The sequence below is a fragment of the Xiphophorus couchianus genome, chromosome 11 (genome assembly GCF_001444195.1).
Source record: "Xiphophorus couchianus chromosome 11, X_couchianus-1.0, whole genome shotgun sequence".
Taxonomy (NCBI): Eukaryota; Metazoa; Chordata; class Actinopteri; order Cyprinodontiformes; family Poeciliidae; genus Xiphophorus; species Xiphophorus couchianus.
In genome coordinates, this window is record NC_040238.1 from 5,413,980 (window position 1) to 5,430,668 (window position 16,689).

At 37.5% G+C, this 16,689-nt stretch overlaps 1 protein-coding gene across 3 annotated transcripts in view; it reads left to right on the forward strand.

Annotated features, from left to right (window-relative positions):
- The window catches only part of jade2 (jade family PHD finger 2), a 155,614-nt gene that overhangs the window by 9,878 nt on the left and 129,047 nt on the right, over nucleotides 1-16,689 (forward strand). For all 3 annotated transcript variants that reach the window (XR_003597285.1, XM_028031502.1, XM_028031503.1), the window contains exons 2-3: nucleotides 7,336-7,399; nucleotides 13,954-14,039. Coding sequence is in view for 2 of the 3 variants with exons in the window: in XM_028031502.1 (XP_027887303.1) it covers nucleotides 7,336-7,399; nucleotides 13,954-14,039 (150 nt within the window). In the remaining variant the exon portion in view is untranslated. The remainder of the gene's footprint in view (nucleotides 1-7,335; nucleotides 7,400-13,953; nucleotides 14,040-16,689) is intronic.

Here is a 16,689-nt window from a genome sequence, read left to right on the forward strand (position 1 = left end):
GACTGACAAACAGATGGCAGGAAATGGGACAGCGAGGCAGGACAGACAGACAGACAGACAGACAGACCGACAGGACAGACCGACAGAAAAGACAGACATACCGATAGACAGACGGGTGGACGGAGAGAGGCAGATGGTGAACTTTCAGTGGATGGATGGACGGAGAGACAAATGGGATTCAGCAAGTCAGACGGATCTGGAAGCTTGTGGAAAAAGTCCAGGGAATCTCCTATTGATAGTAGAGCAGGGATGTCCAAAGTGAGGCTTGGGGGCCATTTTTTGGCCCTTTGACTGATTTTGTGCGGCCCCCAACTCCAACTCAAAAATAATACATATTTGGACCGTAAATAGAGATGGAGATTTTACATTTGTAATCAGGGATAAAATGATTACCAACATAATTTTGTTACAAAGAAAAATGTGAAATAAACCCAAGCAGAAGCAGAGGAGTTTGCTTCCCAGAGGAGAAGCTTTGATTATTTGATTAATTGGATGCTATGCAGTTCTATGCAGATGATAAATTAAAATATATTTTTGAATGGTAGAGGTTTATTCTTGAAGACCACACTGCAGCTAACTATGATTAGGAAGACAAACTTTCAGTTGGATTTTTTCCTTTATTTCCCGTTTGCCAAATTAGCAGAAGTAAAAGGGAAATGTTGCCGGGTGAGAATGAGCTGCTATAAAGCGTCTGGCAGAAGCGAACACCCTGAAACAGTCACGTATCAAATACGAGCAATTAGTGCCAGCTGCTCTCACCTGACTTTCCCTCCAACTCACACGCTCGCTGATCCTCCTTCATTAGCCTGTGAAACAAGTGACTCATGGTTTTTATCCTCATGCTCCGTTTTTTTCATGCGTGATCTGTTGCGCGTTTAAGACGTTCCGCCTCTAAGCGTTCAGGCAGACATGGGACTCTCGACGGAGTCATAGTCAGGCAATTAATTAGCTCCCCAGGCGATTGGCTTTCCCAGCATGCATTCTGCAGCCGTCTCACAGCGAGCGGCGCTGCCTTCCTCAAAGAAAGTCTTTCGATTTGTTTCAGAACCGAGACGAGTCGGGATGTTGTGTGCTGTTTGTTGGCTTTCTGGATTTTATGCAACACAAGTTTAATCTGTGTAGATTAGCTGAGTAATTAGAAATAAAGTAATTCCATTAGATTGAGGTAATCTGAACTAGTTTACAGAGGGCCATTAAGTTAGATTTAGTTGAACAAACACAGAAGCGGCCTTCTGTTGCACTTCTGCCGAGTGCTGCTTGAAACTAAACCTTTGTGGTTTCGTAAAGTTCAACACCCCTGAACTGAAACTTTGGTGGATTTTGTTTCACCGCTGTTGATGATCTGTTCTGTTGCAAGTACAGTTTATTTTTGATGTTTTTATTTTTACCAATTTAATTATTCATAGTTCAGACACCCATTTGAAGATCTTGAGGGTTTCCTTCGAAGGAAAACGTTTCAAACTAATTTGAATAATGAGCAGAAGTGAATGCACTTCTTCACCTGGAATCATGTTTGCATGATTGAAGTCAGAATACTTTTTCTGTAAAAGTTTCTTGAGATGTTTTGTGTTATTTTTGTGCAAATAAAATCTTATGAACATAAGAATCGTATGTTTATAAAAGAAAATCTCCCTTTTAGAAGTGTTTCATAGTACGTTTTAGGGAGATTAATTGATTAATCACAATGAATTGATTAATCAACAATCGATTGTGATTAGTCGATTGTTGAAATAATAGTTATCTCAGTTAAAAAAGGCCATTTGCTAAATTTACAACATAGTCAGAGCAGCAATTAAGCCAAAACTGTACAAAATATCCTCAATAGCAAAATAGCAAATCCTCTTTTTGCTCTTTTTGTGAAACTATTTACATGAATAGAATTTTTTTCTCATTTTGTCAACTATGTCAGTGTTAGTACTGTTCAATTAATATAAAAAATATTCACTCTTTTGTCTTGTTCTCAGCTAAATCATTTCTTGAAGGCTAATTTTGTTTACAGAGATTTCATAATTTATTTTATTTGTTGTTTCTGTTTATTTATTCTGGATATTTAAAATGTCTCCCAGTTCCAGTGTTAAATGTTCACTAGTATTTAAAGTTTATTGATCTTTGATGATGTTTTATTGCGTTGTTATTATACTTTATACTATAAGTTATTATATAATTATATATTATAATTCATTGTGTCAATTGAAAATGGTCTCGTAACAACGTTATGGTGTCCCACAGCAACAGTTTCCCTGTGTGGGAATATTTGAATTTGAGTGTTTACCTCCTGCATCTCTTCCTTCTCTGTGCCAACAGAAGAAACTTTTTTCTTTGCCCACAACATTTTAGTCGGATCATTAATTTATTGTCTGAACTTTGCTAAAGAGCTCATAAATTTACTCTGCTTAACGCAGTAAGCAATTTACTCCGCTTACATCCTGCTTACATTAAGCAGGATGTAAAACTCAAGCTTTTATGTTTCAACTATGAAACATGTTTGCTGCAGATTTTAAATATTAATTTAATGTTTCTGCACCTCTGACTGTGAATTTATTTTATTTTTCTGTTTCTGTTATTTTAAGCCAAAAAAGAAAAAGGTCAATGGGGTCAATATCTAAAGAAAGTTCTAGATTAGGAAAAGCTTCCAGTAAGGTGAACTGATTTTATTTTTTGTTTTTCCTGCACTTTTCCTTCTCTTCTGTTAGAAAGTTTTACTGAATCGTTGTAAGCTTTTCTCAGTTTATTTGAAGTTCAGTTCAGTCAAGCATTCTTGTTTTTGTTTTTTGTTTTCTGCCTCGTTTTTCAGCAGCATTTGCTTCCTTTGTCTCCTAACAGTTCATGACCCTGAGAAACAGGAAAAAACTGGAGTTTTCTCAAAAGTAGAGAACAGTATCTTTGTTTAAATCAGGGCTCAAACGATTAATCGGATTAATCGTCATCAATCGATTTTTGAAATAATCGTCAATCAGTGTAGTAACTGATTGTTAATTTGAGTACAGAAAAGGTCTGTTTGGTGAAAAATCAGCATGTTCATGTCATTAATGAAGCCAGAATTATACCAACATATAAACATTTTGAATTAGAGATGAAACTTTTGTCTGTAAACACATTTTGCTCAAAACTCCTTAAGTAGCATAGCTTCATTAAAGGATAGCTGTGTTATTACAGTTTATGCTATGAAATGTTAATTTTCTTCTTTAAAAAATCAGTTGAATTATTTGTTTGTTGAACAAAGAGGCCTAAGTAGTTTAGTAAAAAATCTGTAGAATGTGGCGTCTTTTTTTAGCCAATTAATCGTCAGAAGAATCGATAGAATAATTGCAGCCCAAGTAAACATTTTGTGATATTGAAAACAAAATAACTGAAGATTGTTTTATTATTATTTTTTATGTGAACAAATTTTGAGCAGATTTTTGTAAAGATTTCGTACATCTTTTGGAGCCTCCTCTGGTCAGTCAGGTAGTAAGGAGTCGACCACTCTGCCAGAAATAAAGAAAGCAGAATGTGGCTCAAGTGGTTCGTTTTACAGTTTAGTAGGAAAAATAAACGAACCCTGAGACGGATCAGAGAGGGATGCTCCTAAACGCTCCTGTCAGAATCAGAGAGACGAGGAAGGGGCTGGCAGGCAGGGAGATGTGGAGAAACGGAGAGAAAGCGAGAGGCTGAGGAAGTCAATAATGTACTTAACCTTCCTCCGCAGACTCCCTGCATCCCTCCTTGTTATTGTAAAGCACAGGGGCTGGCGCGAGGCGAGGGAGAGGGAAGGGGAATAAAAAAGCTTCTCTGGAATAGAAAAAGCAGAGACTGGAAGGGAGAGCTGTGTATTTTTTTTTGTCAGCATAAATGTCAGAGCGGTTAAGTGTGCGCACGGCAGGCGGGGAGACTGAAGAACAGGAAGAGTCCCACATAAGAGGGAATTGCCCCGTTTTACTGCCACATAAATCTGCCCTCTGCACACTAAACCGCCTCTTTCTGGGTTTCCTGCCTGGATGTGGAAGTTTGCTCGAAGTGAATTTCAGAATCGTTGCTGTTTCATTTGATGGTTTCTCATTTTTTTGTTCTCACATTTTGCATGTTTTGTTTTTCCATTTGAGTCTGAGTTTCTTCTAAAGACAGACCCAGCGTTTTTAAACAAACCCCTCGTTGTTTTCTGGCAATAAGTTTCAAGAAATCACATTTGACAGGCACTGTGATGTTGCCTAGCAACCCCATCTGATCTCCAGCATGTTTGGTCAGCTGGTTTTCCCTTTGTTTGTGCTGTACAATGGCTGCTGGGAAAGACAAGAGTTTTGTTGTTGATACGCCTGTCAAAGTAAATCAATTAATCAATCACATGATAAATTAAAACAAGCTCAATAATTTCCATTTGCATGGAAATGCAAAAGGAGTGTAAATTTATCGTTTTTCTTCAGTCTGCTGCTTTGGTCTCAACTAAACCTTTTTTGGAAGGACAGTTTTGTTTCTCTATAATTCATTCTGTTGTTTATTTATTTTGTATATTTAAAATGTCTTCCAGTTTTAAATGTTCATTAGAATTTAAAGTTTGTTGATCTTTGATCATGTGTTCTTGCATTATCACCATTACATGACATGAAAAAGTTCTCAAAACAACAATATTGTTGTGGCAATAAATTCTTTCATTCAGCAAAATTTGTTATCATGACAGGTCCGGTCCAGACTTGCCATTCAGAAACCACTTGCTGCATTCTTGTTGGATGTGCAGGATGCTCCACTAATGCTTTTCAAAGATGTACAGTTGCATAATTTGTAAACGTTGAGTTGGGGGCGTGGCCAGCAGCGGCTTGTCTGGATTCCAGTCTGGTCAGTGAGCGGTTCTAGGGCTTCTGTCTCAGGGTTTTGCATAGACCATAGATCCTGACCTGCTCATGGAAGCACCTTTAATGTCTCCATGAAGCTGCAGGTGAAGGAGCTTTGCTGTTTTAGCTGCAGGATGATTCATCTCTCAGGTTTTTATTTCTCCGATTTTCCAGTCGTGGTGAACTTTTTCATTTAAGCTAATTTCCTTTTGGCTTCATGTATATTTATTTGCATTCTTGCTTTACTTCCCCTCAGGCTTCATGAGCCGACGATGTTTTTCCCCGAGTTGCACATTAACTTGGAGTGGGAAGCAGCTGAAGCTGACTGGAAGGTCTGCTGTGAGATGGAACTGCTTAAGTAATTTTTGACAGATTGCAGATCGATCAGATCCTGACTGTGGGAGAAAAGATGCTCTTTCTAAAGAAATCCCTGTAGTTAAAGTTTTAGAGGTCGTAGAAAAGGCCAGTGAATCTTTAAGTCCTTAAAATGGATTATTAAAAATATAGCCTTAGAGGTATTAAATGTTGATGTTGGGGAATATTGAGGCTTGTTTTTTCTATGTAGTTTTAGCAGACTGCGTTCTGTGGCTACCGGTAACTAGCTGCTAACGCTAGCTAGCTTTTTTACATCCATTATGAAAATTTATCACCAGTTGCCTGGATGATGTTCATCTTAAACATTGGCTCACTTCTGTTGATATAAATCACACATATGATTTAATTTGAACATTTCTGTCTTGATTAAGGTCTTAGATTTAATTCATAATGGTCTTAAAAAGTTTTACATTTCAGTTTGTTGAGCCTGCAGAAACCCTGAGTCCTCTAAGAATCCATGAAGTCTTTTGTATGAGGAATTTAAATTTTACTTTATTCTATTTACCCATCCATTGATTGATGCTCATTGACCCATTTATGGTATCCATGGTTTTACTTTCTAAATTCTCGATTTGTTCTGATATTTTCGGGTCGATGTAGTCAATGAGGTTGAGTATTTCTTGCAGATATAAAACTTGTTTTCCTATTGATTGACAGCAGATCTTGCTTTTAGAAATTAGACCAAAGTTTCTGGGAGAGGAGCCATCAGAAGGTATTGATTGGCCAATCAGAAATTAATTTTGCTGAAATTTCAGCAAAGAGATTATTTTCAAATCTGAATTTCTTTGATGTCTGAGAGAGAAAACTTATGCATATCTAAAAGATAAGTAGTAATGTCATAAATGCAATCTTTCAGAATAACACAAAATATTCTAAGATTAGTTTAAGTCATTTAAATGTTGGTTCCAGCTGCCGGTCGTTACTGATCATTTTGTCTTAATTTCTCCGTTATTCTCTCCTCTTCTTCTCACCTGTAATATTTATTTTTATTCATAGCGGCTCTCTGTTCTTCGTCAGTCTTCACTCGGTTGTTTTTCCTCCTTTCATCTCATTTCTCGTCTCTGCAGCCCTGGACAGAAACTCATGCATCACGGTGAAACTCAGAACAAAAGCAGAACCATTAAAGTGTCTTTCTGAGGCCAAACTGCGGTTTTCACAACAACCTTTGTTGTTCTGAAAAGTGAAAGTTGGATTTTAACTTTAAGTCGATGATAGAAAACAAAAACTTAATGATTAATCACCATGTTTGACTCACAGGACTCTGAATTTAATCTTTGTTTCGAACTGCAGCGCCGACTTTCTGAAATCTTTCCGTTTTCTTTCAAAACACTCTAAATGTTGTTTTATTAAATCCTGCAGCTATGGGATGGAAATATTTCTCTGGATTTTCCTGCAAGAGAACTTGATTTATAGAACAGGATTACGATGCATAAAGTATTGCTTTGACTTGATATTTTCTCTGTTTTTCTGCGAGTTTCTGTAGAATCTTTACTTCTGTTATTTCCTGTAAACCTCCAGTGCGTCGCCTTAATGCAGGAGTGTCAGATGGTTTGTAGGTTTTATATTTGTTATTGAAATTAAAAGGATAATTATTACAAATTAAACATTCAAAGTTTTTTGCTTTCTCCTTTCATTTCTACTATTCAGTGACTTTGTTGCACCCAAATCTAATGAACTCAGTAAACTTTTTCAATATGACGCAATCGTTTTTAAAGAAAGTTGCATTTTTTCCAGTTCTCTTCCAGTAGAAGACATTGATCTGATTTTGAAACCATTTCTCAGTCTTTCATGAAGCAGCTGCTTTTGGAAGTTTTTCTGTTTCCTTTTTGTTTTATTCTGGGTTCGTTTGGTTTCACTAAACAGGATTGAAGTCAAAACAGAAGCAGAATACCCCAAAACTTTACCCAATAAGAGTAGAAATACTTCAGGATAAAATTACTCAAGGGAAAGTAAAATACACCTAAAAGTAATTTTTAAAAAAAGAGTCACTCAATTATCTCGCACTGAATGTTGCATATTAAATGTTTCAGTGTGAATATGTGAAGGCTCTCTGACAGATCGCTGCTTTCTGTCGCTAGCTCTTGTTTTCATGCGAACATCTTCTCACTCGTCCTTCTCTCTCTCTCTCTCTCTCTCTCTCGCCCCCCGCTGACAGATGGAGAGCGAGAAGAAGAGGAGGAAATATTCCACAAGCAGCAACGACTCCGACACGACTGACAGTAAGTGGGAGAAAGTGGAAGTTTCTCTGAGTTCATGGCACAAGTATAAAAATGTTAAAGGTTTTATTAGTTACAGACGCAAACATGAGTTTGTTTTTTCCTCATTTTAACCAAGAAGAACTGGAGCATGATTAGGAGGTTGAATGAAAATAAAAGTCAGATGTATGAGATGCATTTGGGTTCAGCTCCTTTTTATTTGTAAATTGGAATAAAAATAAAACTGGAATAATTTTTACTTGGGCTGAAACGATTAATCAGATTAACCATGATTAATCGATTACTGAAACAATCGTCAACTAATTTAGTTATTGATTAATCCTTAACTGGAGTAGACAAACTCAAAAAATGTCCAATTTTTGAAAGAACAACATGATCAGAGGAGTAAATAAATAACATTTTGCTGTCTAATTAACAATAATGCAAAAATCAATCAATGAATCTACAAAGTATCATTTTATAAAAATTACTTTAGCCATTAGCTAAAGTAATATTGTTGACTAAACATAAAAATCAGTTTTTACGTTTAGTCAACATCCAGAAACAAAGTAATTCAGTTAAATAAAGGTCAGTAGCAGATATTAGGGTGAATATTTTTTTATTTAATCAGTGCAGATATTTTACTTCTAGTTTTTTGGGGCGTGTGTTGCATCGCTCCCAGGTGTTTATCTTCTAAAACTGATTTCCAAATATTGATGAGTCCAACTATTTTATCTCCCTGATGTTTCCAGATGTTTATATTCAGTGAGACGGTTTGTCCAGATGTCAGTATGTGGTGATTTATTTGGGTTCCAGTTGACAGGAATTGTTTTCTTGGTGCTAGAAGAACAAGAAGTTTCAAAGTGATCGATTAGTGAAGCAGCAGCAAAAATAATGTTTCAGAAACAAAATATTTAGGGTCACTTTACTCTTGCTGATGTGGAAAATATATTTTATTAGACACGAGAATTGCTGACAATTAAAAATGAGATTTCTGCAGGAGTTATATTACTCAAGTACGAGTAGAACTGCCTCCATATGTTTTTACTCAAGTAAAGGTAAAAAATATTTGGTAAAACATCAACTCAAGTACTGAATAACATTTAATATTTAAAAATTACATAATCAGATTAACTAAAATATAAAGTATAGTGGACATTTTGGTATTTTAAGGACAGAAATGACAAAAATACATATAAGTGACAAAAAATAACAAAATAAAATGTTTCAAATCTTCTGAAACTGTAACAGAAGCTGCTGGTCTGAGTCTGGTGAGTTTCTGGTTAAAACATGTTTGATTTTCATTCAGTGGGAAAAAAATCCAGAAATTTCACTCTAGTAAGAGCAGAAATACTTCAGGATAAAATTACTCAGGTAAAAGTAAAAAAGTAGCAAAAGTCCTGAAGTAAATGTAAGTAAACTACCTTGTTCTGTTTGTGTCTGAGTCAGACTGATTATGAAGCAGTTTTCACGCGGCGCTGCCGGACCTCTGTCAATGTCAGGTCTGTGCAGCATTTTTGCAGCATCTTTAATGGGCCGTTTGTGCTGCTCTGCGTTTCCGCCTGACCTCTGCAGCTGCAGCTGGAGGTTATCAGGTTTCTAATTGAAGGATGCCCAGGATAATTTTGGCTGCTGTGCGGCTTCTAATTAACACGCAGCCATGATGGTAGGCTTCGCCTGCATGTTTGGTTATCGGGTCACGGTGACGGAGTCGAGCAGCTGCCATGTGGTAGCCGAGCTACACTGCAAAAACACTAAATCTACCTGCTATTTTTTGTGTTTGTTTAGTTGGTATCGTAGGATATGCACCGCAAATCTGGAATAAACTCCAGAAAAACAGCTGAAAGCCCACCTACTTAGAGTTGACTTTGAAACGTCGTAAATGAAACATTAATCAATAATATGACGTGTAATGATGGGAAAATTTAATATTTCAATTGTTGACTGTGTTTCTATGACTTTGTGCTTTTATGTTTTTATGATGTAAAGCTCTTTGAAATGTGATATACAAATAAAATTTGATGGATTGATTAATAGTACAGTTGAAATAAAACAAAACTAACTTACAAGTAACTTTTCATTAAGATATACGAGCTTTTTTTAGTCAATAGAAGTAAATAAGATTATTTCACTTATAAAATAGGAAAATGTCTTGTTATAAGTTAAATAATTTAGAACTTTCTCATCAATATTAAAGAATTATTTACTTAAATGAAGTTCTTATTTCTTGCTGAAAAGTCACTTATAAGATATTTGCTCTAGAGGGTTCGGGTATTAAACCAGAATACTTGGTAAGATTTAGTGTTTTTACAGTGTAGTGTGCAGAAGATTAGCACATGGAGTTTTGCAGACAGATAGAAATCATTACACAAACATTCTGGTTCAGATGTTCTGTGATTTTTGCTCTGACGGGTTTTTTGTTCATGTGACCCTGGACCAGTGCTCACGTTGCTCTTTAACTGGACTTTTACTTCACCAGAACGTGAACGCCTGATGGTTTCTGCAGATCCTGGAGAACTCTGCATGGCTGCATGAGGAGAGCAATGTGCTCCTCATTAAGAGTAATTGAGCGTAAGCTTCCTGTCTGTTTGGAGCTTGACCCAAACTCCCATTAGGAGATTTTGGTGCTTCAGCATGGACTTAGCGGCTGCTCCGGTTCCTTCCTGATGTGTGGCCCGACTGCTCTGGGTCGGTCACAGGACCTGAGCCTAAAACCAAACACACGACCTCATCATGCCCTCATCGCTCTGGCGACGCTCCGGGCCGTTCGCTGCCAGGCCAAGAAATCAATTAATCGCAGGATAAATTAAAGCGAGATCAATAGTTTCTATTTGCATGATTTATCGTTTCTCTCTTTCCACCAAAAACTGGATGATCAAAGTTTTCAGTCTGATGTTTTGGTCTCAAACAGCAGAGACTTTATAATTCATTTTATTTGTTGTTTATCTATTTTGGATATTTAAAATGTCTTCCAGTTCCAGCATTAAATGTTTATTTAAAGTTTATTGATCTTTGAGAATCTGTTCTTGCTTTATTATTATTTCATGACCATTATATTACTGGAAATGGTCTGAAAACAACAATGTTATCGTTAATGACAATAACTTCTTAATAATTCCCAAATGTCCAGGTTTCATTTTGCCGTATTCAGCAACAGAAAAGAGTAATCTTTTTGTCCTGCATTGAAATATCGGGATGTAAACAGCAACATGCATCGTGTCGACACAACATCGGTAAATTTGGTGTTTCTAGCCGATATTCTTTACGTGTTTCAGGTCATTTGGAGCAACTGAAAGTCTAAAAGGTTTTACTGTTTGGCAGCGACAAGCTTATGGCTGAATCCTCATCGATAAACACACACTCCTTCACTGATTTTGCTCTGTGTGTGGGCGTTTGTCGGGGTGTGGGCGTGTGTGTGTGTGATTTCTGTGTGTGTTTGCGTGTCGGGATGTGTGTGTGTCTCTGTGTAGAAGACGTGGGTGACCTCTGAAGACCAGTGCTGCAGCTTGCCCTCCCTGAGCGGTGCTAGCTTGCTAGCTTGCTAGCTGCTGAGGAGTGAAGCCAGTATGGCGGCGGCTCTGCTGGCGATGGGGAGCATGTTGAACATGTTGAACATGTTGAACATGTTGAACATGTTCATGCTCAACATGTTCATGCTCAACATGTTGAACATGTTGAGCATGAACATGTTGAACATGTTGAACATGTTCAACATGTTCAACATGTTCAACATGTTCAACATGTTCAACATGTTGAACATGTTGAACATGTTCATGCTCAACATGTTCATGCTCAACATGTTCATGCTCAACATGTTCAACATGTTCAACATGTTGAACATGTTGAACATGTTGAACATGTTCATGCTCAACATGTTCATGCTCAACATGTTCATGCTCAACATGTTCAACATGTTCAACATGTTGAACATGTTGAACATGTTGAACATGTTGAGCATGAACATGTTCAACATGTTGAACATGTTGAGCATGAACATGTTGAACATGTTCAACATGTTGAACATGTTCAACATGTTGAACATGTTCAACATGTTCAACATGTTGAACATGTTCAACATGTTCAACATGCTCAACATGTTCAACATGTTCAACATGTTCAACATGTTGAACATGTTCAACATGTTCAACATGCTCAACATGTTCATGCTCAACATGTTCATGCTCAACATGTTCATGCTCAACATGTTCATGCTCAACATGTTCATGCTCAACATGTTCATGCTCAACATGTTCATGCTCAACATGTTCAACATGTTCAACATGTTGAACATGTTGAACATGTTGAACATGTTCATGCTCAACATGTTCATGCTCAACATGTTCAACATGTTCAACATGTTCAACATGTTCAACATGTTCAACATGTTCAACATGTTGAACATGTTGAACATGTTGAACATGTTGAGCATGAACATGTTGAACATGTTGAACATGTTCATGCTCAACATGTTCAACATGTTCAACATGCTCAACATGTTCAACATGTTCAACATGTTCAACATGTTGAACATGTTGAACATGTTGAACATGTTGAGCATGAACATGTTGAACATGTTGAACATGTTGAACATGTTGAACATGTTGAACATGTTGAACATGTTGAGCATGTTCAACATGTTCAACATGTTCAACATGTTCAACATGTTCAACATGTTCAACATGTTGAACATGTTGAACATGTTCATGCTCAACATGTTCATGCTCAACATGTTCATGCTCAACATGTTCAACATGTTCAACATGTTCATGCTCAACATGTTCAACATGTTCAACATGTTGAACATGTTGAACATGTTGAACATGTTGAGCATGAACATGTTGAACATGTTGAACATGTTCATGCTCAACATGTTCAACATGTTCAACATGCTCAACATGTTCAACATGTTCAACATGTTCAACATGTTGAACATGTTGAACATGTTGAACATGTTGAGCATGAACATGTTGAACATGTTGAACATGTTGAACATGTTGAACATGTTGAGCATGTTCAACATGTTGAACATGTTCAACATGTTCAACATGTTCAACATGCTCAACATGTTGAACATGTTCAACATGTTCAACATGTTGAACATGTTCAACATGTTCAACATGCTCAACATGTTCAACATGTTCAACATGTTCAACATGCTCAACATGTTCAACATGTTCAACATGTTCAACATGTTCATGCTCAACATGTTCAACATGTTCAACATGTTCAACATGTTCAACATGTTGAACATGTTGAGCATGTTGAACATGTTGAACATGTTGAACATGTTGAACATGTTGAACATGTTGAGCATGAACATGTTGAACATGTTGAGCAAGTTCAACATGTTGAACATGTTCAACATGTTCAACATGTTCAACATGTTCAACATGTTGAACATGTTGAACATGTTCAACATGTTCAACATGTTCAACATGTTCAACATGTTCAACATGCTCAACATGTTCAACATGTTGAGCATGTTGAACATGTTCAACATGTTGAACATGTTGAACATGTTGAACATGTTGAGCATGAACATGTTGAACATGTTGAGCAAGTTCAACATGTTGAACATGTTCAACATGTTCAACATGTTGAACTTGCTCACAGGCACTCAGACTCTGATGTGCCACATTAAACCCAAATTCATTCCAAAGGATGCTGTCTAATTATATTTATCATTCTTCGGTATGCAGACTCAGTCAGACATGGTTTGAGTGTTGAAGGGCGGCGGATGTAAAAGCAGTGAAATCCGGTGGAGCTGCTGGGTGAAGTGGTGGGTGGATGCTGGCTCCAGCCTCTGCTTAATTACAATTAAGTTGTGTATTAATGAGCTGGTAATGGAGCGTAGTGGAGCAGGGCGTTAACAAGATGTTATTTATATTGTCGTTACCTAATTAACCTCTTCATGGATCGTCATCAGTTAAAGCCTTCAGCCGCGGTTTGTTTGGCAGCTTTTCCATTTAATTTATTCATTTATTAATTTAATTCAAACAAGTTGTTAAAAACTAGTGATCAGTCGGACAAGAGAAAACGTGGATGATTAACCAAGAACAAAATAATCAGCTTAGTGTTAATTTTTTGCTTGGAAAGGAGTCAACATTACTTAATTTATATGCCTTTTCAATATACTATACTAACAAATATGTAATTTTAAACAAAATGATTACAAACTAACAACAGGAAAAACTACAGACCCAAAGTAATAACAATTATTATTATGTTATTATGTAATTATTATTATGTATCATGTAAATAACATCATAATAATGACCAACTCTGCCAATTTACACCCTAGAAATTCTTCATAATCTATTTTATATAAGAAATAAAATAAGAAATAAAAGAATAATTCATTTTAAAAGATAAAAACTTTGAGCTCCATAATAATTTGTTGAGCAGATTTCCTGCTGATTCATTGTTCAGCCTTCATCATTGTTTCGGCATTTCTCCAGTTTTTTAACGAACTGCAGCGAAGGATTTCACATCTCAAACAAACTGAATTTTTTTCTTTAATTACAATCATAAAGGGACCAGAAACGGATTATTGATCTGTGTTTGTACCGGTCCTGCAGGTCAGGTGACGTCGTGGTCCAGGTCCTCTAAGAACATCGGCACCAGCAGCACCTGGGTCCGCCTCCCGCACAAGAAACCGTCTGAGGTAGGACAGCTGCTGGTTTGGGTTTTATTTAACTGGAGCTCCAGTTTGACCAGTTCTGATTATTTAAAAACAATTATTGATGATTGATTGTTCAGATTCCAGGCAGTTTAAAGTGATTTTAGTTTTGATATAAAGTCAGCAGCTGCATTTCTATTGACCAAATAATTTGATATTTTGAAAATAATTTTGCTGAATGGGAAACATGGAAATAAAAAAAACAACTAGTTTTTTAATAACATGAGTCACATGATCAGAAACAGGAGGTTACTACTGGTGGAAACCAAGAAGAAGACAGGAAGCAGTTGCAGGAGGAGGCTTCATGTCAAACCTGAATCTGCCTCAGAGTGTGAGGTTCTCCGCCGGTCCAGTTAGCGTAGCTCCATGTCAGAGCGTCCACTCCGTCCCCACCGCTCACAAATGACCAGCCTGCCGAAGAAACCGGCATCATCCAGTTGGGAAACTGATGCAATCACACAGTCCTCCCACTCCAGCCGGGTTGCTTTTTAAATTCACCTTCTAGAATTATTTCTATGGCACGTCTACGTTTTGGGAGGTAAATAATCTGCTCCGTTCGCCTCCACAGAGACTCAGACTGAAGTTGACGTAGTTTGTTGTTTTTTGCAGCTTTCAGAAAGAGAAAATGACATCTTTGCCCTGAGAGTGCGAGTCGTCAGCAGAGCTTGTGTCAGGCTTCCTTCGCCTCCATGTAGCTAACCACAGGCTGCTGGAAGGTCCTGTCAGCAATCAGTCGCTCAGTAATTACCGCTGCAGCTCTCTGCTCTGACCCGAGCCTCCGCCGAGGAGCCAGGGGCCACGTCCCCTTTCAAAACGCTTCCTCTGCTGCTTCATTTTGGGAGAGTGATGAGAAAGGTCGCATAAAAAATAAAAGAGAAAACACGGTCAGGAATATCTTCTGAAGAGAGATCGTAAAAGGTTTTATTTTTGTTTTTATTTTTTGGTTCAACTGCAGAAATATGGCAACTGTTCTGGAAGTTTATCTGCACCTGCACGGACAGTTTGTGGAAAATTCACTTTTTTCATGTTTTTGTACTTTTATTTGCGTTTCCTCTGCTTCTATAAGCAAACTAAGCACTTAAAAAACACCTTGTTGATTTATGTTTTTTGGTTTCTGCACTGCACAATGGTGCTGGGGTAATTTAAAAAGATAATTTAAAACGCTGTACAATGGCTGCTGGAAAAGATGAGATTTTTGTTGTCGGCTCACCATCCAGAAACCACTTGCTGCATTCTGGTTGGTTGTGCAGGAGGCTCCACTAATGCTTTTCAAAGAGGTACGGTTGTATAATAGCACATCTGTTTGCTGCCATTTTGTTGTGTGAGTGTAAATGTTGAGTTGGGGGCGTGGCCAGCAGCACCCTGCCTGGATTTAAAGTGACAGAGACCCTAAAACTGCTCAGACTGAAATCTGATTTAAAACACGAAAGGTTTTACCAGATTTAAAAACCATTTCCTTCAGGTTGTTCATCTTCTATCTATTTATGCTTTATGATTCACTAGTAAAAAAATTCACAGTAAAAATCACTAAAATAAAATGTTTGTTGTCCCTTTTACTATTAAGATGAATTAAATTTAAAGCTGAAATCTGGATGAATACTGTGTGTTGCATTGTAAGATGTTAAACTGCCTGTACGTTTTTTGGAAATTGCACCAAAACTTTGTTTTAAATGTGCATCTGCACCAACTGCCTGGAAAACCAAATTTATCCGGTCTTAATGACGATTGAGGGCCGCACAAAAACATTTCAAGGTCTGCAAATGGCCCCGGGCCGCACTTTGGATATTATTGTGCAGAAGATCATAGATCTGTCCTAACCTGTTAATGTTAGTAATCACCTTTAAGTTGCAGATTGAGAAGCAGGAATCAAACAGGCATCAGATTTGTGAATCTGCTGATTCAACAGAAACAGGAAGAAAAATGGAGGTTGTGAGTAAAGACAGCCTTCCTAGTGCACACATGTTCACTGCAGAGAACTAGGAAGGTTTAAAACGCGCCCTGGTGAAATGTTTGTGTGGCGATGCAGAGCGCCGAGCTTCGTCTCCAGAGACCAGAGCAGAACTCCTCTTCGTCAGAGAAACCTCGCTGCTCTTCTCCTCCTGGGAATCGTATGACAGTCTGTGTAACTGTATCGTGGAACAAGGACACACACGTTGGCTCAGAGGCACGGGGCGGCGCCTGCCACAGCCCAACCAGACAGCAGGATGAATTTCCACACTTTGTACTCGGGGGGGATTTCCTCTCTGAAATTGTTCCCCACACACAGATGGGAGTGTGTATTCAAATCCTCTTTCATCTCCGTCTTTATTTCACACAAGTTGTTGCTTTTTTCTATCTTGTGCCAGTAACTAAATTAAAGTTTGACATTATTTCATATTTGTTTTCAGTTGTTTCCAGTTGAAAGCAGATGTTTACATGCATCTTTTCTTTTTCTCACTGTCTGACAGAAGTTTCCTGATTTAAACCAAAATGAATTTATTTGCTTCTAATTCATAAACTCTTCAAATTATTTCTGAAGCCCAGATGATGATGAGCTTAATTGACATTAACAGGAAGCAACCTGGGGATTTATTTTAAGGTAACACCTCATGCATACGGCTTCCTGCCACGACATCAATAAAATACACTGCAAAAA